Genomic DNA, 22,514 nt, shown 5'->3' with positions numbered 1-22,514 from the left:
GACGTTCAAAACTCAAACCGGCATAGCTCTGAAGGTCCAAGGATAAACATATCTCTTTGCTTGACGCAATACGCGAAAAACAAGTTTGTAAATTGGATGTAGACAGACGGTATCTGTGAGAGAACTGCACATGCACAACACATCACGTTTAATAGGTTCTGAAATTAGTAGCTCACCGAGGGATATCAGGTGGTTCAGGACACATAGGATCAAAGTGTTTATTCAATGAAGACCCAAAAGAACGAATGCAGTAGGCTCTGGTGTGGTGTATTTCTCTAAAACGATTCCGGAAATGCAACTCTGACGAGGGTCGCTCAAGCGACGTTGCGATATGCAGGTTTTACTTCTCATACGACAAGATGTGGCATCTAATGAAATGTCCCATACGAAGACATGTGCTGGGAGTGTCAAGCAGGACAGGAATAAAACGAATTCTTAACTACGCAACAACTAAGATACTTGTAGAAAAGTGAGTAGACAGGGAAATAGCAAGATTAACTCACACTAGTGTCATGCAGAACATGAGCTCGACATGATCACCGCTATGTCACCGCTGCAAACTTTGTTTTAGAGCGCAGCTCTTTGGCGTCCGTTCCTGGGTTTCGCGTCATCGTCGGCGTTGTCGTCGGCCTCGTAACCAGCTCCGCCCCCCTTTCATCCCCCCAGCGCTAGCAGCGACCGACTGATGCCGCTGGATGCCGCTGACGCCGCTAGAGAGTCAAGATAACGTGACTGCATAGAACACCGTCGCCGCCATGCAGAAAGAGGAGGAAAGGGTCCCCCCCCCCCCCCCCTTGTTCTTGTGTGGCGGATAGGGTGCTCTTCAGTTGCCGACGCGCCGGTTATTTCACGTAGGCCCCGGCACGTCGACGAATACGTGACCACCTTCCCACGGCTAGACCTGGTTCTTAGCGCTGCGGAAGCGAGGGTATCATATTGTTTATGTCGGCATCGGCGGCGTTGTCCCTGAAACCAACTCCGCAGCTGGGGTTGACTCACTATCGAAAAGGTGAAACAGCTTATTTGCTGCGTTCAAATTTCGCATTAGGAAGTAACGTAATCGTCGGTAATTTTTTTTGCATTATTGTTGTGGGACGTCTCATTACGCTTTTTAACCAGTATGGTTCTTATTGCCCGGGGTAGAAAATCAGGCCATAGCTAGAAGATTGTCCCAGAAAGTTCATTATAAGCTCTTGCTTGTTCTTGAGTGGTGCCACTGACATTCTGAACGTCAATATGCACAGTTACAAGCATCGAAACTCCTTGGAATATCATAACTTTTCCGCCCCTGCTGTGTGCCCGAGCATTATTGCGGGTGTGTTCTCATTTTGTTGCGTAGGTCTGGCTGAGTGAAACCTGGCACTATGCGTCGCGTAGCTTCACAAGTAGTCGACATAGCAGAACTGCCCACATTTGCAACTAGATGTATTAAATGTGCGCGTAACTGAAGACGCGCTCGAGGGTCGACAATAGGGCTCGTTGATATTTAGAGTAATAAAGATGTCATTAGCGGGCGAACACGGTGTTGATTGTGCGGAACAGGTGCAATTTTTTTCGTATTTTTTTCCCTTCTTAGTCATTACTTGATTACGAGTATCACGAAACAAGTTCGATAATGAGGTGATAGGTTTTGCTTCATGCGAGGGAAATGTGAGGTAGATGTGAATTAGTCAAAAAGTGCAGTGATGAATTGCTATGCGCTCTCGTGTCTCGCATTACTTGGTGTTCAGAGCAGATGTTAGTCGTGGCTGGTGTAATAGTTGGTGCTGAAATACATAGGAGAAAAATCGTGCTAGGTATCAACTGGCATAAAATTGTACATTTGCGACAGGCATGGCCCGCATAAATTTCTCGAACACATTAATGCCATGCGCAGAACCGTGTATGTAGCACATTTAAAATCACGAGATATATGTTAGCCACGATAAAACTCGTTCGTAGCACTTATGATTTCGGTAGGTATGATAAACATTCTGTAGGGTGTACGGCATATTCGACTCCCGTTGTTGTTATTTTCTAAGAACCATGCGCTGTGTTGCAAAACAAAGTTTGTGACGTCATTCCTTACGAATTTATCCCATCCAACATAGCCGAGGAACCAAGATTAAATGGTTCATACTGCGACGCATGCAAAAGGTGACGCAGTATTTGACCGTAGGAATCCTGTCTACCAAGGCGACAGAGCCACGTGTGCCAAGAAGCGAGGTGCGCGTGCGTGCGTGCGTGCACACACACACACACACACACACACACACACACACACACACACACACACACACACACACACACACACACACACACACACACACACACACACACACACACACACACACACACACGCACGCACGCACACGCGCACACACACACACACACACACACACACACACACACACACGACTCAAGAGCTACAAGTACTGGATTGAACACATCCAGCACCTGAAGTGAACTGCGTGCAGCTGGCGTGTGCAAGCTGGAAAGCAGCTAGCACATGATGTTGATTAAGCTCTTGAGCATTGCAAGTATTTGCGTTCTCATCGACGTGAACAGGTTCTTGGCCGCGTGGTAGGATCAGAAGAATGGGTGCGAGATGCACGTTCCGTCCCTGACAGTGTTCACTGCTTCGATGCCGCTGGCGAAGGCACATGGAGGTCTTGGCCTTTGGCCGGAATTCGGCCTTGTGCTTTCTTAGCCGTACGCGCGGTACTTTGTACGCGTAGTACCTGCTTGTTCACTGCAGCTGTATATAGCTCCGGTAGGGATGGTCAAAGCATTTTGGCGACAATCGTCTCTGCTTTGCCAGTCATATGGCTCCAGTGCTTTAGAATGACATATGGACGGGAAGGAGGATTTGCAGAAATTTTTGGCCCATCCTTCCTAATGGCCACTACACTCTTTGAAGACCTTCGTCGAGGGCAACGACGTCGTCGCACGTTAGTGGAGGCATCTATATGGGTAGAATTGCTGCTGCCATTTGTTTCAGTATTGCCCGTTTCTTTTCTTGTCGGGCAGATATTTTGAGGCAGCGTCATGGAAGCAGCGGCAGTTGGGGTACTTTAGGATTGTTGCCTGGCAAAAATTGCCGTTGTGTTGCTGAGAGCAGCGTGGGTGCACGATGGAAAAATTTCACGCGCTGCTCATACGCCCGATCTTCATGCATTTCCGGCACATGAGAGACTTCGGGCCGAAAGGCCTGGCTACTTGCCTGGAGCGGACCGCCTTCAGGTACGTTGGAATGCAGTCCCCTTGGAAAGTCAACTCGATGCACTTTGTCCTCCCAATGCTCAAACCTTGCAATATTTCTACGCCATTGATATCTGGTTGGGTCAAATCGGGCAGGTCGGAGTCAGAAATGCCTACGTCGGTGTCATAAATAACGCCTGCCGTAGACCCGCTGCCTTGAAAGATATGCGAACGAACGCTGCTCAAGCCGAGCCTTTTGATGCATCTCAAACTTCCAAGCGTGTTACCTTCTGTGACATCAGTAGCGACGACATTCCTATAACGATTCACCCTCACGTCTTTAATCGCTCCTGGAAATGGAGCCTCCAGGAAACACAGACGTAGCTTGCTTGCGTGTTGATGTATTTGAGATTATCGGTGGCAGTCTCTGCCGGTGCTCCTCGCTCCATGCTGATAATGGACGTACTTGAGGGCGTTGACTCCTCACCTCTGCGCAGTCTTCATTTGACCTTGTTGCTCAAGTCTGATGAAGGCGCTGTGAGCCGAGGAATCATTGCTGGCGGCCAAGTACAGAACAGGGGACTGGCTGGTTGCATCGCTCTATAAGTCGTTTCCTCTAGGCGGCCGCTGCTGACAGACCAGGTTCCGCAGAAAGTCCAACGGCGTCAACTTCCATCACCACCACAGAAACAGCAACAGTGCCTCCACGATAGAATCTCAAACTAGGAAGAAATGAAGAACAAAGTGACCGCGTTCTGGTTACTTTTGTTGTGCTGAAGGTTATGGCGCGTATCGACTGCGGAAGATGGGCGAAGACACAGGCGGCGACTGACAGATGCTCAAAAATGTTTTTTTTTTTCAGGTTGTAGAACTACTTCATAGTCTTCCATCTTCTTCAAGAAGTCTCTTCTTTTCTATGTACCTTAGCAGCCGCCTAGGACGTTTCTCACCACAAGGTACTTCATCTTAAATGGCTGGGACCAACGCATAAGGCAACGTGGTTTGCAAGTTTACCCATTACTTAAGAACATGAACACTTATAGTAGAATCCCGAGATTAATACACCTGGTTTGATGAGCTTCGACTCATCAAGCCAGCATTCACCAACCCTCATAACCTGCCTGGTCCAGTGATGAGCGATGTTACAAACCAAACACCTTATCTTCGTGCCTGGTAGTATGACAGGCTGTATGACAGCTCTGACATTCCACACGGGAGCAAACCACATCCGCGAAACAGACACCCACACTGACATCGTGCAATATCTGGAAGATGCAAGTTGTCACTACTATTAAACCCCATTGGCCGGAGATCGAAGGCGTATTCATCACATCGGTACTCCCGAGAGCCACGCCGACCTGCCCACTTTCGCATTTTGAAGTCACAAGAGCTCTAAGCAGCGATACGACAACCAACGCCAGCCAATCTCGTACGACCCTAGTGATTTAGCGGGTGCTCTGGATGCCGTTCCAGAAGCGTGCTTTGTGACAGAAGCCTCTTTCACTCTACATTGGTCCTTTAGTCGTGCTTGAGCGCAGCAGTGATTTGAACCACTTCGTCGGGTGTCTTATTGAGAGTGGCCGATGCTAACGAAAGACCCAAGTAGTGCATGCCGCTGGGCTCGAAAGGTTCAACCTTAAGGACGCTATTTCAACTCTCCCAAGATTCAAGATTCAACCCAAGATTCAACTCTGGGGACTGTCGCCGTTGGGACTACTTCTGGGAAGGGGAAGTATCACGTGCTTTGTGTTGACGGGAGGGGAGCTGCGAACAGTAGGGAAGAGCGGATGTGTGTTACGTCGGCTTCGCTGAATTTATTATCCTCTTCCGGACAATTTTCCAAACCGCAACAAAATCATCCGGACTCATTCCCAGACACCTCCAGGACCACGAGAAGACCACACGTGACCAGGTAGGACCGCTGCTTCCTCCTTTTCTGTGGTTTGCATCTCGGATGATTTAGCCCTCCTTCGGGTGGCGAACGCGGAAACACAGCTAGCCTCATCTGGCTACCAGCACATTACGGCTAGGCTGGTTCTGGCTTAGGTGTAAAAGAAAGGCGGAACATATTTTATTATTGCGATACCGGATATTGTTAGTGCCGTTTGCTTTCGCGTTTGTCTTCATTAAACTAAAACCGCCTCTATGAAACACAGCGTAACATCCTGCAAAGTGCTTGCGTTTAGCGCACGTAAGCAGTTGTGGGCCATACTATAACTATCTGTTTTAAGGATCAGGCCAAACAAGGAAGAGCAGTAGGCAATGTTTTGAGCAGATTGTTGTTTATTTTTGAGTAATAATATGCTGCGACCATCTTGATGACGTCATCCTTGACTAAGTGCCATCTCGATTCGCAAGCGGCTCACTTCTAAGCCGAAACCGCCAGATTATGCTGTACTCAAGCTTCACCCGGCGATTCAGGAAAGGCTGTTTCGTCAACGTTCTTGCAGATATGTTTATCGTGAAGGTTAATGCCATTGCCACAGATTTTCGCAAATTGGTCAATGCATTCATCTGGTATTGAGTCCTTGGCTTCCTTGGTAACCCACAATGTGCACTCTGAAAAGGAAAAAAAAAACACATGACAGCTAGGATGCGCTTCAATCTCCAACGCATTTTTTTTGTAGATAGGTAATAAGACTGCACGTGTATGGAAACCTTGTTGAGCGCGTGTGCATTCTTACCGAGAAACACATACGTGTTTGTGCCCCGCCGCGTTGGCTCAGTCGTTACGGCGCTCGGCTGTGAGCCCAAAGACGCGGGTTCGATCCCGGCCGCGGCGGCCGAATTTCGATGAAGGCGAAATTCTAGAAGCCCGTGTGCTGTGCGAGGTCAGTGCACGTTAAAGAACCCCAGATGGTCGAAATTTCCGGAGCCCTTCACTACGGCGTCCTTCATAGCCGGAGCTGCTTCGGGACGTTAAACCAATAAACAAACAAACAAAACATTCGTGTTTGCAATTTGTGTTTGCGCCTGATCTCTACAAGGCTTGAAGAGTATTATGCTTCTCTTTATTTCGGGCTTTTAAATCTGTTTTCAGCTCTGCAGCATGCAATTGAAACTGCCAAATATTCAGGTTTCCTTTCCATTATGTGGATGAAAAGGGATAACTGGTTTTCTTCAATCAGGATTCTTTTTGAGGATGCCTTAGATACACAAGAAACAAAAGGCAGTTAAGAGCAATGCCTTTGGTGTGCCGAACGTTTCCAGTCAGCCTGACTCCTGATGAAGAGCGCAAGAGTGAGCGAGCCAGGGCTCGATGTAACATGCTGATTCAGTGGAAGTCTTCAAAATGCAGGGTTGTTGCCTTAAACCCACGCAAGTAGAACCAAGGGTTCTCTGCAGAAGAAAACGCTGCTCAGTGTTTTGCATGCGTAGCCCAACGCGATTTGATGGACGCTGCAGACTTATTAACACCCTCGTATTAAATTGCTGAAACACTGTCCTTTTTTTTTAATTTACTTCAGCCAGGGTGACTGTGATAACATTGAAATCGTGCTATACTGCACTGGGTTTTGAGCAGCGCTCTTATTCGGAAGTTTGCCTAGACCACGATAAAATTTACCAGCTTATATTATTTCTCTGGTCTAAGTTGGAATGATCCTTCGCTGCACTGCGTTCGTTGTAAGTCTGCTGGAAGTGTACGAAATTTTTTCCCTCAATCTCTGTTTTCTCCCGTATGACATTCAGTCTTAGGCTCAGGCACTTTCGACGCAAGATATTTTGCGCCACCAAGACTTCGGATAAAGTTACCGAAGCTATACAAAAACAGTATATCCTGACTCTGTACGGATGTAAATAGGTTCCTTCAAACTGCTGGCTGCTTAGAATCCCCCAGCTAAGCAATACGCCAGCCTTAGACATGAGACAGTCCGTTGAGATCTGCATATTCGCCTTAAATTAGTTGGCGAAATAGTTACAGCTTAAGCTTGGTGATCTCATGTTAAGCATTGGAGGAGCGTAGCTTGTTGGACCAGTTGGTGCGTGGTACTGGGGAGGACGCCGTTAAGTAAATATATAAAGTAAAAATTTTCAAATATGTTTCGAGCGTCGTCCGTGTGAATGCCTTCTCTTGTGTACGCGGCCTGTTCTGCTGGTTTCTCTCCCCAGTATCAAGCTAAGCAGTTGGAGTGTAGGTTGCGTCTGCTCCATTTCTGTAGAAGGAAGTGGAAAAGAAGGCCATGTGCTGTGCAATTTTACTCGACGGGAATGAAGCCCATCTGGTAGCAAGTTATATGGTGGCCTTCATGCCGAGTCGCTCGTAGCGCACGCAGAGTTTCGTAGCGTTGAACAGGGCTTACCTATCGACTACTATACGTAACATTATCCTTCCTTCCGCCATTCGTAGTCCGCCTCAGTTAGCACCACCATCACATGGCAAACCCTTTCTTGTAAGTGGTGGGCATCATTGTCTTCTGGGTGTACGCGCCGTGGTGCAACAGTAGCGTAATTTGCTTGCAATATTTAAGAATTCAATATCGGTAACTTGTTTGTGGAGCTACAACAATTTTCTGCCCTGTACTTTCGTAAAGGGGACGGTTCCTTCCTGTTGAGAAGAGCATACTTCAACATTCGTCATGGAGCATCGGCCGTCCATCACTTCGTTTTCAGGAGTATTTTTCACTGCGATTATTGTCACATTAAATGCTGTGAGTTGGTACCTACGGCTTTCATCGCTTTGGCAGTCAGGAAACAACTGTCTTTCAATCAATGTCTCGAGGACGTACAATGCGGATCTTTAAGCGCCGAGCTAGGTGTGATGTGCTGCTAAATTGGGTGGTTCGTATTTTCGTGCACCAATGTGCCTCTGAAATAGCGCTCTAGGTGTTAGAAAAAAAACAATCAGTCTTGTTTATTCATTCCTAGGCAAATGAAAACCGTGGAACCTTTGGTCTCTTTTGTGATGCACTCCAGAATAATGACACATAAAAGGCCTGTCCGATGCCGACGAATAAACTTGAAGGATTGGTTGGAGAGCGTGTTATACAAAAGTGCTGCCGCTATGTTTTCAGTGTAGAGGGTATTGACAGCCGTGAGATTATTTTCTTAATGTACAGAGAGGATTGTTTCCAAACGTTCATTGAGGCAGTAGTCTGTCCAAAAACCTGGAGGCCAGCCATCGGCCCTTAAGTGCGTGGATCAAATCAGCCAGAGAATTCAAGCCTGATTTTTAAAAGTTTCAAACTTTTAAAAGGCATTTATCGGCCAGAGCAAACGAGCGCTTCTTGGGCACACGGGGCGCTGCTTGATCGGTGAAGCATGGCAATAATAGTCGGCTGAGGACAACATTCTTAATAATAAGTATTGCGCTTTACATAAATGAAATAAGAAATGCTTCTGCAGTACCTGACTTTCTCCACATAGAAATGACAAGGTATTTATAATGAAACGAAGCCAGCAAATTTTACTCCTCGAAGTTAATGGCAGTTATAATAGCAAAAGATGTGGTTTCAAACCATAAAGGATATTTCATATGTTGGTCGTCTATTTGGGAAAAAACCCAAAGGTGAAGTATACGTATTTGTAATAAAGAATAATTACTCATTAGCATCCACCCAGGTGAGGCCGTACGGCTACAATGTTATGCTACGCAGCTTTCAAAGAAGTTTCTGTGCAATCAATAACTCGAACTGAGAACAATTTTCGTCAGTTGTTTAGGCGAATCCCCCAAAGTAGAGAGGCTGTTCGCACCGCTTAGCTGAGATGGTAAAGCGACTGCTCCGGTGAAGCGATTGGAGCGGCCTCGAACCCTGGACCAGGACGAATTTTTCGTTAAGTATGTAGGTTTAGTGAAAAATGTATAGCTTTCCTTTAGAGCCTTATGACAGCGCTTCGGTGGATAGCAATGATAAAATTTCTGCCTTATTGCAATATATCAGATATATCTGGTATTTATACTTACGGTCTCCAATGTGAGGCATTTCTATTACCGTGCAGGCCTTGTGGTCAAAGTAATATGCGTGGCCGAGAAAAAATTGACCAGGTTCTGCAACGAGAAGAAATGAACCATGATTGTGACTGAGCTCTGCCACTCATTGCTTATACGCTTTTTGGGTTGTATGTTGTGCCCGTGTAAAATAACTGCAATTTTTGCGTAATGCACTACGCTCTCTGTCAGGCTGGGATAGCACAGTTTTATTTTTATGTAATTCGCACCGTGTGTTGAACTTTTATTTCAAACTTTTCGAAGAGTCTTACAGACTTTTCCCCGCTGGCGCCTAATGAAAAAATATTATATGCATTCCGCTTCATGATTGTTTCGTTTTATACTACCATGTTCAGGGTGTTATGGGTGAGGAAGCTGGACGATATCTTCCATTGCAATTATATACCGGGTGTGTCAGCGAACACTTTCAAAAATTCTCATAAGTAGAATTTTCTTGGTAAAGATATGACTTTTGCAGCATAGTATTACCAATGTTGGCGGACACCAGAAAACCGGTAAATCATATTAGGTAGTAAACTGGTTCACTAATTTTTAATAATTAACTTTTTAACTATTACAGTTAGGCGCCTAGTTGCAATTAGATATTTGTAGCCGGTCGTTAGTAATAGCCATATCAGTTTTTAGAATTTCGAAAACGCACTTACCCTCACCGCTGTGGCTCGACAAAGTCTGGCTGTTTCGCGCGAAAAACACATGCGCTATCGAAAGCATGCAGGCAAAGCATCCCCTCCAGTGCACGTAACTAGTCGAAAAAGCCAAATTTTGTCGAGCCACAGCGCCGAGGATAATCGCATTTTCGAAATTCTAAAAACTGATATGGCTATTACTAACGACCGGCTGCAAATATCTAATTGCAACTAGGCGCCTAACTGTAATAGTTAAAAAGTTAATTATTAAAAATTAGTGCACCAGTTTACTACGTAATATGATTTACCGGTTTTCTGGTGTCCGCCAACATTGGTAATACTATGCTGCGAAAGCCATATCTTTACCAAGAAAATTCTACTTATGAGAATTTTTGAAATTGTTCGCTGAAACACCCGGTATATGCAGATGTACTCACCTCCATTTAATTTGAACGGTTTTACTTTGAAGCAGAAACAATAGGCCTCAAATGGCCGTTCCATCTATCCTCTCTCATTCTCTTAAGATGCCCTGTCCTTTCGAAGTTGATCTTGATCGTAGATTAGAATGCGTTTACAAATCGACACAAAGCAGAATATTTAAAAAATTAATGCTTTCGCTCACCGGGGAGCATAAGGAGGTCAGCAGAAGTCTAATTTTAGACGTGAAGGAAAACTGGTTTGTGGAAAGTACAAAACAGTGGAAGAAACATTGAAACACGAAGGTTCTGGAACCACCTTCGGCTAATACTGCGAGACTGCTCAAGGAGCCGTTCGGTTACAGAAAATGACCTCAAAGTAAAAAGCGGTGTTTCGTAAAATGGAGCTCTCTGTAGTGTGATCCCTGCAAAGTACATGTTCAAAAACTTTCGCAGCACTTAATTGGTGACTACGTGACTCAGCGCGAAATCATGGAGCCCAGTCGTGCAGCCTTCATTGCCCCTCACCATTAATTCCGTAGAGCAATGTTATTTTTTCATTCCAGTATGTGTAATACCCAGCGGCGAACTGTCCTGACACGCACCAACAGCTGCAAACCTCGGGACATCACATGGGGTGTGACTTCACGCCCGAGCCAGCCTACGCTCATCCCGAACTCTGCTCTTACCACCTGTCCCCTGCCATGGGTAATAGGCGTCATAGAGACGAATCTGGTATGGTGACGTCCGTGCTGCTCTGGTGGGGCTTGTGAGACCCAGGCTACTTTTACCTACCAACGCTCTTCTCGAGCTCTTCCCGTACACCTAGCGTCACTGCAAAAGTTTCCGGAGTACCACGAACCTCCTCTTCTTGCCACCGGATATAGAACTTCCATGGCTGGCCCACACTGACGTTGCCAGCACTGCAATCGTTTCTGTGTTCCCAGCATATCCGTCTTTGCCGTTGTCGTAATAAGTGACAAATTAAACTTCTGCGTAGGTGGCACAGCTAACTTTAGATATAACGTGAAGGCACACTCAGAATGAACGGCAACAAGTTATTTTTTCAACTAGTTGAAGCAATGACTTGAGCTAAGCAATATCTTGCCTCATTTGTTTGTAATAAATATGGCCGTGATCTTTAACCCTCTTTTGGCCTCAAATAATTGCAATTAAGTACCCTCGCCACACATCGGTAACTGGAAACGGAACTGGAGCTGGAACTGGTATTTTTCCACTTTGTCGTCCACTCGCACTATCGACTCTCAAGTCACAGTTATGTCCTGAGTACCAAAGAAGCATCAAGAATAAGTCTCCCAAGTCTTAATCTCTCACCTTACTTTACTCGCATTTATATGTTTAAATACAATTTTCTTTCCTCCTGCAGTTAAGCTTTCGAATACGTTGCCCGGTTCAGAGCGTTCCCTCCCAATAGCCAGATTTATGGATGTCATCAAGATAAACTGTTTCTTTGTTTACTTACTGCTGCCCATGCACTCAATTTGCGCAGTGTTCTTCACGTTTTCATCTTTGGTGCTTTTTTTTTTACCTGCCGTGCCTTACAGATTTGTATGCATCTTAAGGGTTTTTTGTGTATATGCACTGCTGCGGTAGCTACTGTAGGGCCTGAAGTACGCACAAATAAATAAATACATGCGACTGCGAGAAGAAAGCCCCAGAGGGTTTTGAAGCCGGCCGCTGTTTTTGGCTAGACCCTGCAAAGCGTAGTGATTGATTTTATTGCAGCACTGAACCGCGCTGCGATGTTTGTTTCAAGCCCAGAGGCACCGATGAAAAGAAAGCGGTACTTTTATCCAGTGACTACGTAGAGAACCTGCGACTTCCCACAGTTGGCAGTTGGTGGCTTCACACATATGATCGTGGCCTAGTCGCGTCAGTACAAGTCAGGTGAAGGGGCGTCGCTCCATCCAAAGTGATTTTTATGCGCTGGTGACCTCACGTTACTTCAACCAAAAAAAATTCTCGGCGCTCCTGACGTTTCTGATGACGGCGCCACCCGCCAGCCAATTTGAATGCCCACCCCGACGGCGGTCATTCGATTTTCTTTCCACCGAGGCTTCTACATTATTGCATAATGAAATAGTTTGGAGCAAAAGTTGAAGCCAAAGCTGAAGTGTGCAAGGAAGGCCGGCGCAATAGCTTCCAATACTGAAGAGCCTGTGGGGGGCCGATGAGCACCAGAGAGCCACCCGTTTTAGCGACCTGGACGTCAGGAAAAGCAATAAAGGGGCGTGGACAGAAGGGAGTTGTGAGCGACATCTACAGTTCCCTGAAAGCGAAACTGATGCACACGGCTGCAGTTCAAAAATGGTGGGGATTGAATACATGGCGTACGTTACCGGCCCAATCGAATTTTGCCGTCTGTGCTGCTCCAACTTTGTAGGCGATTGCAGACGAAGACTTCGATCTAATATCATTGGCCTTCAGGGAGGAGGACTCGTCAGCGCTTTACAGCTTGGAAAGCGTCTTAATGGAGTCTACTTACGTGCATAAGAAGCTGTTTTCAAGAAAAACACCGGTGCTGTTTTTGGCTGCAGTCTAGGAAATAAACATAACAAGAACGCAATCCGGGTGCCGGTAAAAATTTTCTAAGTGCCCTGTTCTGTATGTATTTATTTCCAACTCCTCAAGTATGTAATTTTCGCAGTATTTCTGGCGCATAAAAGGGCCTTGAGGGTATTTGTGCATTATTGATTTCGCAACAATGTACAGGTAGCTAAACTGTAGTACCGGGCAAAATCTTCACCCACTGAATTGAATTAACACTGAGGTAAATTACATACTGCTGTTAGGGACCTTATGCAGTCGCTGTACCTTGATGTGGCTCTGACAGTCTAATCAGGCTGTCATTGATGTGGTCAACCTTTTCGTTCAAACATCGCAATCTCGTCTCCCAAACTGACACTGACGCAGAAACCCCTGCTACGTTTGACCTCTCTTGCAATACTCTACCCTGTGACACACCAGCGACACCTCATTTCATGGTTTTATCTCTCTTATTCACGGGTGAATGATGAACGACATCTTGCATTTTGCTTTTTGCTCTCGCTCTTTTGCGTTGCCTCATTCAGTTTGGAAGAGAAAGCCTACATCGCTATAATCTGGTCTCTGCGTGCTATGGGTTTTCACAAGACTGCTTAATATTTGCCGTGTACCTTTCGTTCTATTTCACCCTTGAATGCAACCACACACTCTCGGCATAAACTTGCTCTTGTGTTTCCGTGCTGCCGCCTTTGAATACTGGAAATTATGTTTACTGGATACCGTACCGAAAGACACCTGTAACGGCGTCTCAAGGCGACAGGGTCGCACTAACAAGCGCACTGAAGATACACAGTAAAAACGCTGGGAAGTAAAAAAAAATATGAAAAACTTGGCGAGACGAGGCTAAGTACCTGGCGTACTTTGTCCCTACCACGGAATGCAGGGAAGAATGGGTAATTTACTTTGCGGAGGCTTGTCGCCCAGGCGGATTAGACAGACGGTTTTGCAGAGGGCATGGTTGGAGGAACGGTGTGGAAATTTCTGTATTCTAGAAGGACAGAACGCTGCGCATTTCGGTTACGAACCATAGTACAACAGCGTGGGAAACCAGGACGAGCAAAGAACCACACAACACGTGCACGCTCATGTTGTCTGATTCTTCGTTCGTCCTTATTACGGCGCTCCTATATTTGTTTCTACCATTGTTGTTAGCGTTCTTATTTCTTTCGAAAAAGCCTTCCGCACGTTGGAGAGACAGTTCGTGAGGATCACCACCGTATAGAAAGTTTGTGATCAGGCGGTGATCTGCAGCCCTTAAGAAGTACATCAGGGAATTCTAAGAGAAGAGCAGCGCAACAATGGTGTAAAAGAGTCAGATAGGTATATCGTATTAGATATTTTGAGAGAAAAAGTTTGGTTGCCACTGGTACAATATTAACATAAATGCAGGGGTACGCCAGAGGCTTCTTTATGATCGTTGTATTACTGAAATAATTATCAAGAAGACATTTTTGCTTCAAACTGCAGCCGCGGCTTCTTTTCTAGGAAAACACGACGCACTGACCTGCAATACTTGAGTGCTGGCAAGCGTTGCCAGTTGCCGCTTATACATAATCTTAAAGAGATTCTTCTACGCGAGGGCGTCGCTGGCACTGGCATGCACGCAGATGTTGAATGTGGTCAATTTTCTTTGAGGGGCATCCGTTTAAGCCATAGTTTGGCCAGTTTTGTTTCACACTCCATGCTTTATTGGGATGATCGCCTGTCTATGTCGCTTTCGTACAGTGAAATGTTTCATTATAGCTACTTTCTCTCGGAATTTTCAATGTTTTTATCAACGCCTACTGCACTACAACGTCGGTGCACGAATACTCGTACCCCCAGCGTTTATTTTTTATCTGCTGAGGAGGATACCACTTGGAAATACAAGAGTAAATGACCAAAACTACGGTGTTGGTGGAGACGGCAATGATTGAACGTGGCGTAAGAAATCTTGCGAATGCCAATCATAGAAAACTTTACTTACTTATGCTCGTGGTAATATTAAAGGTGTCAGGTGTGTCTGCAGCAAAAAGGTGAACTGGAAAGTGAATTCTGCAAACAAAAAAAACGCACAAAATGAGAAATATTTACTTCTCACACACTACTTGCGCCGTTGAAGTGAAGCGCGGTTTAGCACATCAAGTCGGTTACATGCTGCGCAGTACTAATAAACACACGCCGAAAGGGAGCGGCGGCTAGTTACCGACGTCAAGATATTTTAACATCTGCTGGTGTAAAACTTCCAAGACTCCACCACCCAAAAACAAACCGGTGGCTGCTTTTTTGACCAAGATTGTTCACAAGGCAATTACTATACATAATATTTATTTAGGAAAAGCCGTTCGAGTAAAAAAAAACAATGCTACAGCCATATTAAAACCAGGGCGAGGTATAAAATGTTAGAATCCACCTGCATCCAAGTACACTGCATGCATTGCCATCTTTGTTTCCTAAAATAAGACCTAAATACTAAATTTTCCTTACATTTCTCAATATTTGAAGGGTGAGATGAATGATATGAAAGGTGTTTATTTTTTGTCAGCTGTGGCACTTTGTCTTCAGAACAGCATGTGCAATGAGTCGCGTGGCAGCCAAAAATTACTTGAGATACTCCCCAAATTTTAATCACAAAAATGTAATGATTAGGTCAGAGCATAAAATCGACTTGTAGTACTTCGGACTACTATTTATTCTAGGCACTCACTTATTAGAATAGCCGGATATTGTTTTGCACATCTGTGGTCAAACTAAATCCGTATCGTTTTTGTTATAATCTGTGTCTTCATTTCTCTGATACTAAGTATATTTTTGTTAGCTCACAAAGCATGAGACCTCCAAGGAATTTTCTGGGTATTCATCACCAAGATTCTGTTATTCATAGAGTTGCCGAAATCACGTATTTTTAGTTATGCTGCACGGAAGCTTTCCAAGGCAGTCGGATATCGAATCACTATCTAGAAGCTATCCCTTGCATGCTACACGCTATACGAACCGTGGTTCACTGAGGCAATAGCCGTCTTCGCAAGTAAACCCAGTGGATGCGCATTTGTTGATTTCATTTTTGAGGAAACGAAAGGACAGTGTAAATTTCATATCAGTGGGCACTTCAAGCAGGCTATGAAGGAAGGCGTGAGAAGAGATTGGAAGAATAAAGATAAAAAAGACAGGAATGCTAAGGCATGTTTAACACACACTGAAAGCACGGCCAGCAACACGAACTAGAGCAGGTCAGTTTTGTCTCATTCCGCTTTGATGCGCGGCGACCGCGGCCGGGACTGACATAACGTTGCATGCAGATGGGGTGCAGGGCGATACTAGAGAATGCTGTAGACAATGAGAGACGCACTTCTGATCAAAAACAGGCTCCATAGTCGAGGTGTCCGGAATAATTTCGACCACCTGGGGATCTCTTCCGTCCACTGACATCGCACAGCAGGCGGGCGCCTTTTGCATTTTGCCGCGATTCGATGGAGGAGAAATGCAAAAAGCGCCCGTGCTGTGCGATGTCAGTGCACGTTAAAGATCCCCAGGTGGTCTAAATTATTCCGGAGACTTCTACTACGGCATCTGCTTTTTTCTTTTTTTTTTCTTTCACTCCCACCTTCCTATTTCCTTAATGCGATATTGTTGTAACGACATCCAAGCCGCACCAAAGCTAAGAGAGAGTCAAGGAAAGAGTAGAGGAAAAGAGGCATTAGTGGAGGACTCCGGAAATATTTCTCCATGTGTGGTTCTATAAAATGCACTGACATCGAAAAGCACACGGGCGCCGCTTGAACTTCAATTTCATGAAAACATGACTAACGATGCCTGGATAGAACCCGTGCTCTCGACATCAGCAGCTGATGGTGTCATTTATAACACAGTGAAAATTATGGGGAAAATGTGAACTTGTGAAGGGTTAGTCACAATTTTCACCCTTTAAGGATCTTTACCGTGCGCTCTTCTAATAGAGCGCATGTTCTTATTTCGAAATTCCCCACATTCGAACCGCAAATGCCAAGGCCGCGGTTTTATCCGGTGTCGTTATAGCCATTATGTGTGCGGTCGTGTGGTGCCATACAGACATAAAGCCGAGTGAATTCATATGTATATGCATACCTTTCCGACATATCTGTGGCCGATAATCAATATCTGATAATAGCAGTAACGTTGATCTCATGTTTCACTTAGCGAGCCCAAACTTCGCCCGGCTCTGAATCTTTCAAGATACGTGCCTTCATTTATAATTGTCCATAAAACTCTTATTTGTGGAGAGTTCCTGCAGCAGTGTCCTTTTATTTACTTCCGATCGTCACAAAAAATATAGAGCTTCAAGCAACTTTACCTCACCTCTAATAGCAGAGATATTTACGATAAAAAAAATATTTTTAGGTTGGAACTGTCATTTAATTGGGACGCCGTCTTCTCTCACATAAAGCAGAGCACTTGTTTTCCTACCCTACGAGGGGGTACCCAAAAGAAACCGGAATAATTTTTTGAATCGGCAAAGCTTCTGTGGTACCGCGTTTTGCCGCTAGGAGCGCATAGAACGAACATTTCAGAGTCAGTAAGCCGAGTGCCGTCGCTGAAGGAGGTCAGACTAGTTTAGGCAGAGTTTTAGAGTGACGGCTGTTTTGTGTGAGCGTCGTTTTTGCAATGGCTGATGTTCGTGAACAGCGTGCGCCGGTGAAATTCTGATTTTTTCTCGGAAAAAGTGGAACGGAAACTCTTGAAATATTCAGAAAGACGTTCAAGGACGATGCTATGGGGACAACTTAAGTGTTCCTGAATTAAATCCTGAACAAAGCAACATTCATGCCAATGGAAAACTTCAAATTCGCCTCGCCTCAAGAAAGCTCGTCAGGTGAAACGAAACCTCGAAACAATGCTGATTTGTTTTTTCGACTTGAGAGGAGTCGTCCATTCAGAATTTGTTCCGCAGGGTCAGACAGTTAACCAGGCTTTCTGCTTGGATGTTTTGAAAAGATTGGGCAACAGTGTCCGGTGGAAGCGGCCTGATTTGTGGCAGACGGGTGACTGGTTTTTCCACCATGGCAATGCCCCTACTCACACAGCCCTGTCTCTACGACAAATTCGGACCAAATATGGCATGACCTCTGTTACTCAACCCTCATACTCACCCGACCTTGCCACGTGCTACTTTCTTTGTTTCGTAGAATGAAAATACAGGTGAATGGAAAGCGTTTCGCTGATGTTGCTGAGGTGAAGAAAAAAACGACGGAGGGACTGTCAAGCATTACAAAAGATGAATTTAAACAATGTTTTGAAAAATGGAATGAAAGATTCGACAAACGTATTATTGTAAGTGGAGAGTACTTTGAAGGATATTAAAGGTCTGTGCTTAAAATATGAACAAATAAGTTCAAACAAAAATAAGTCCGGTTTCTTTTGGGTACCCCCTCGTACTTAAGGCATATTATTAAAACGGGATGTAATTTTTTCTTCGAGTATGTAAACTGTATATACATAAAACGGCGCTAGAGACGGGACGAAGGAAGAACAACACAGCACAAGGCGCTACTCCTTTACTTTACGTTACTCCTTTTTTCTGTCAGTTATTCTGTATTGAATGGGAAATGCGTGCAGAGATCCCAAATAGCCTGCTAGCTAGGGACTCAGATACTCTGTACAAATGAGAGTTATGTGTGTCTTGCCGCTCGTTCAGCATATGAAATTCTGAATGAATGCCATTTTTTTTTCATTTTCGGCTGCTAATACATAATTTTGCAATAACGTGAGACGCTCAAGCAATCTCAGTGCGCAAAATAAACAATCAATAGCACATGAACACATTCTGAAGGTAGGATTGGTTGACGAAAAGTGCGCGTGGCCCGTATAATAGGCGCACCCTCCAAACAGCCGCTCTTAATAAATGGACATGAGCTCTGTCCGTTCGACGAAGTTAATTTCGGAGCATAATTCCACACAGCCCTAAAGTTTCCTCCGGCGTGGTCTATTCCGGCTTCGAGCCTTTTTTTTTCAGTTAGTAGCACGCCTCTGTTCATCCTGAAGACAGGAAAGAGCAGCGAATTGCAAACGTTGATTGTTTTCGTTCTATAAAAAAAAACGCTTTCCGAGGCCAGTTTTGAAGTTTTTTCACGTTATTAACACAAGCGACGCCGGCATTGCTTCACCTTTCGCCGCTGCTGCCGGCCGCATTCCAAAGGTAAGTGGCGCTCCATTGCTTTGGGTCGTACTGTACTCTTCTTGCCGTCAGGCAGTCGAAGATGCTGTCATTGTCAATGTCCATTAAGGCAATGCAGTCCTTGAACAAGGCCACTGCCTGCCAGAGAAAGCGCCACGTATTGATGCGAGCTTCGAACACGCACCTTAGGTTGCACAAACATGCCAAACAAAATTTGCTCCTTGATAAAGGCAGCATTGCAATCGCAGTGAACAACAAAAATCAGTTTGATGTCTTAACTTGGTACGTTGGAGGATATAAGCACATATAATACAATGGGAGCTCAAAATTAGGAATTCAAGATATTCATTAACGAAAGGTGAGAAAGTTGGTTGTAATGATGGGTGTGACGCCTGAAATGGTACTAAATTTTCTTCCTCCGACTCTAATACTTACGCCAACAAACGGCTTGCGAGAGGGTCACACTTTGGATTGTTAAAAGTTCTTAGATTTCCATTCCAACGCACATCTGAATAATAAGCATTATATTTATACTTTTTCATGGAGCTACAAACTTCATTATTTCCCTGGTTTGTTCTACGTGAATGTTATCAAAAGCAGTTTTGGCAAATAAATGGTGCCCATTATAAATTGCGGCAACACGGTGAAAACAATACCGCAATATATTGTGAGCGTTTGCTGAGAAATGTATGCTTTTGGGTTTCGCTATAAATACCGGATGACTTTTCTAATGTTTGGGAAATCTTGTTTTAAAAACTGTGTGGGATACGTCACTGCGGTATGTGGAGGTGGATTGTACAGCAAAGCAATGTTATGTTGTGAAAGAGCTCCAAAATTTAAATATAATCGTATTATTTTTTACTTTAGATCAAGGTTGCATAGCGAATTATCAGGCTGTGAACATAGACGGGGGCGCCAGTTTTCACTATTCTTTGTCGGCAATGTAATGCAAAACAACGTATTTCAAAAATACAAATTTGAAACCTCGTTAACTTGGCTTTTCTGCGCTCTACATTCATATAATGTGGTCATTCGCAGCCATAATGCAACGCAAACATACTAAGTTTATGTATTTTAAGACGTATAAACAAGTAACGTGGTTTCGGCGACCATACTACGTGCAAAAACGTGTTTGTTAATATTCAACGAGTGAAAGCGAACTTAACGTGCTCTGATACGCAGTTAAATCAGGTTCATATTTCGAACAACATTGCGAACAAAAAAAATTCAAACACTGAACTCATCCTAGATGACGATAGGCTTCAATTTTGGAAGACAGTTTTTCTCTTAAAGTGCAATAAGCAGTTGATGGCCTAAAATAAATTATTATTTGCCTCATTACTCACGTCTATCGGGTACCTATTGTGCGCATTACTGTACACGACATCCGCGGTGGCCGCACCAACGTATCTCTGAAAGTTTTTAAGAAAATCATCTTCAAACGATAAAAAAAATTCATTCTGTATACATTAACGAAGTGAGTGCATGCAGGGATGCATCTACAGAGGAAAAGTTATCAGCAGATGACGACAAAATTTTTCGAATAGTGAGTTGTTATTCCTCGGTTTTCTTAGCAGACGGAGGTCTTTAATTAAGGCATTGTTGCCGAGCTCACTTGAAATTACTCTGTGTTGCATGACAACTTCTATTCACTCCCTTGGCTTGGCAAAGCGCAACGCGTGCGGATATAGCAACAATTTGACGGTTCTCGAATTTGCTCAGGCCAACCTGTGTGCAGGTTTGATGTCTTTAACCACTTCTTGAGAAAGTCCACATAACTGGTGGGCTCCAGCCGCGCATATTAGCTGCTCGTTTCTTCCATACAACAAAACTATTGATCAGTGGGGCTGCCGCAGAATAGACGAGCAGCCATCTGCATAAGACTAGGGAGTCACACATGAGGTTAGCCGATGTAGTCGGGAGAAAGAAGCAGCCCCTCGCTCTTGGAACTCTGATTTTTAGTGCATGTCTTAGTAGAACCACTTCGTACATTATACGTGTGAATATATGCAGTATTAGTTTTGACTATATGCATAAAATTTGCTTAAGGGTATAAAAACTACACCGAGCAGGTTCGCAAGGTAGGTGGAATAGATATATTGAGTAGGTTCACTAAAAGGAAGCATTTTTTTTTCAGTATGAAGACTGCAGTGCTCGGATTCTCCGTAATGGACAACCAACTTACCCAATCTGCTACCCTCATCATTTTGTTCAGGATTACGACTGTTGAGTCTCAGCCTCTTTCTACGTTGCATTGCATTTCTTGCAAATGTAAAACGAACGTTACTCACATCTCCAAAGTCAACGGTTTCAGACTGCAGCTTGTCCGGTTCGCCATCCGCACTTTCAGCAGTCGGGAGAACAAAATGGATGGCAACGGCCATACCAAGAAAGACAGGTGCCCGCATCATCCTTACTTTAGAATGTAACCAGACGCAAGCAACCTTATTCCAGCATCTTTTATACCTTGGCTAGGCCGACCCCACGTGGACAGGTCCAAAATTGTGTCATTTTCCTTGAACGCACGGCCTTCTTTCCAAGCCGATGAAATTGGAGGTGATATGCTAGCCTGCTGTATGCTAATGGAAACCTAGAGGTAAGCGAAAAGTATTTGTCAGGAGCAAAAGCGAAGTATAGCGCTCACAGTGCTTATTATGCTCTTGCTATTTGTGATCCAAAATTAAAGCAGAAGGGAAAAAATAAATTGACATTGGAATGACAAACCATCATCGCTCCAAGAGTACAAAGGCGAACATACTTTCCTGCTTTATGCAAGACCCTGAAACGAGTTAATTGGAATTAGACAGACCATATGAGATGACAGAGGACAGTGTACAACTACCGCTGTCAGAGCCCTGTATAAGCACTAATATGCACGGGTGATAGGCCCCTGAACTGAGTTGCTCGTGGTGGGCTAAGAGGCGGTGCACGACACAAGGAATAAAAGCGTAATTTTCAATCAGAACAAAAAAGGACGAATGGAATGTTTTACGGTAACGTCTATTCCAATTAAATATATCTCCCAAAGAGCAAGTCAAAGAAGGGTCGTACATGTTAGACTAAGTTAAACATGTTTTAATAATGATAGGAAGACACGTGGCGTCTATTGAAACATGGCATATGAGGACTTGTGCTGGGAGAGAAAAGCAGGGCAGGAATAAAAGAAATTCGTAACTATGAAATTTCTAAGGTAGATTTTAAGCAATGAATAGACAACAAAAACGACTAAATTAAAATGCACTAGTGTCGTTCAGAATATCATCTGGATACCATAAGCCCTACATGACCACAGCAAGCGAGATTTTCTGCGATACTTTTTTTTGCCTGATGTCGCAGTGAACTTTTCAGTCAGTTTGGTTCTGACTAACTCAAAAATCCTATTTTTGAAATTTGCTGACAGTCTTAGGTGAAGCACCCTGTATATGTGCGTGTGCTTGCATGAGTGTCACTTCCTGTCCCATGCGGTTCTATAGGCTTGGGTATACAGGAATTTTATTTAAATTTTATTTAAATTAAACGGCTTTTCCAGTATCTATTATTTGACGTGGCATTATTGTGCGTATGCTGCATTTTAGAAGCATAGCTCAGGCTGTAACAATCCTGGCAATATTAGTCACGTTGCTTTAGGAGAGGTCGAATGAACAGGACAA

At 44.4% G+C, this 22,514-nt stretch overlaps 1 protein-coding gene across 1 annotated transcript; it reads right to left on the bottom strand.

Annotated features, from left to right (window-relative positions):
• Nucleotides 1-5,578: 5,578 nt before the first annotated feature.
• On the bottom strand, nt 5,579-21,392 carry LOC149360189 (uncharacterized). The gene is made up of 5 exons (XM_089569209.1): nt 21,152-21,392; nt 18,854-18,998; nt 14,701-14,768; nt 9,083-9,166; nt 5,579-5,739 (listed from the first exon to the last, which is right to left on the bottom strand). The coding sequence occupies exons 1-5, from the start codon at nt 21,273-21,275 to the stop codon at nt 5,579-5,581; spliced, it is 582 nt and encodes a 193-aa protein (XP_089425335.1). The 5' UTR covers nt 21,276-21,392.
• Nucleotides 21,393-22,514: the final 1,122 nt, after the last annotated feature.

This window comes from Amblyomma mixtum, chromosome 2 (assembly GCF_055824585.1).
Source record: "Amblyomma mixtum isolate Tamu chromosome 2, ASM5582458v1, whole genome shotgun sequence".
In the NCBI taxonomy this organism is placed as follows: Eukaryota; Metazoa; Arthropoda; class Arachnida; order Ixodida; family Ixodidae; genus Amblyomma; species Amblyomma mixtum.
This window is presented reverse-complemented; position numbering and strand designations above follow the sequence as displayed.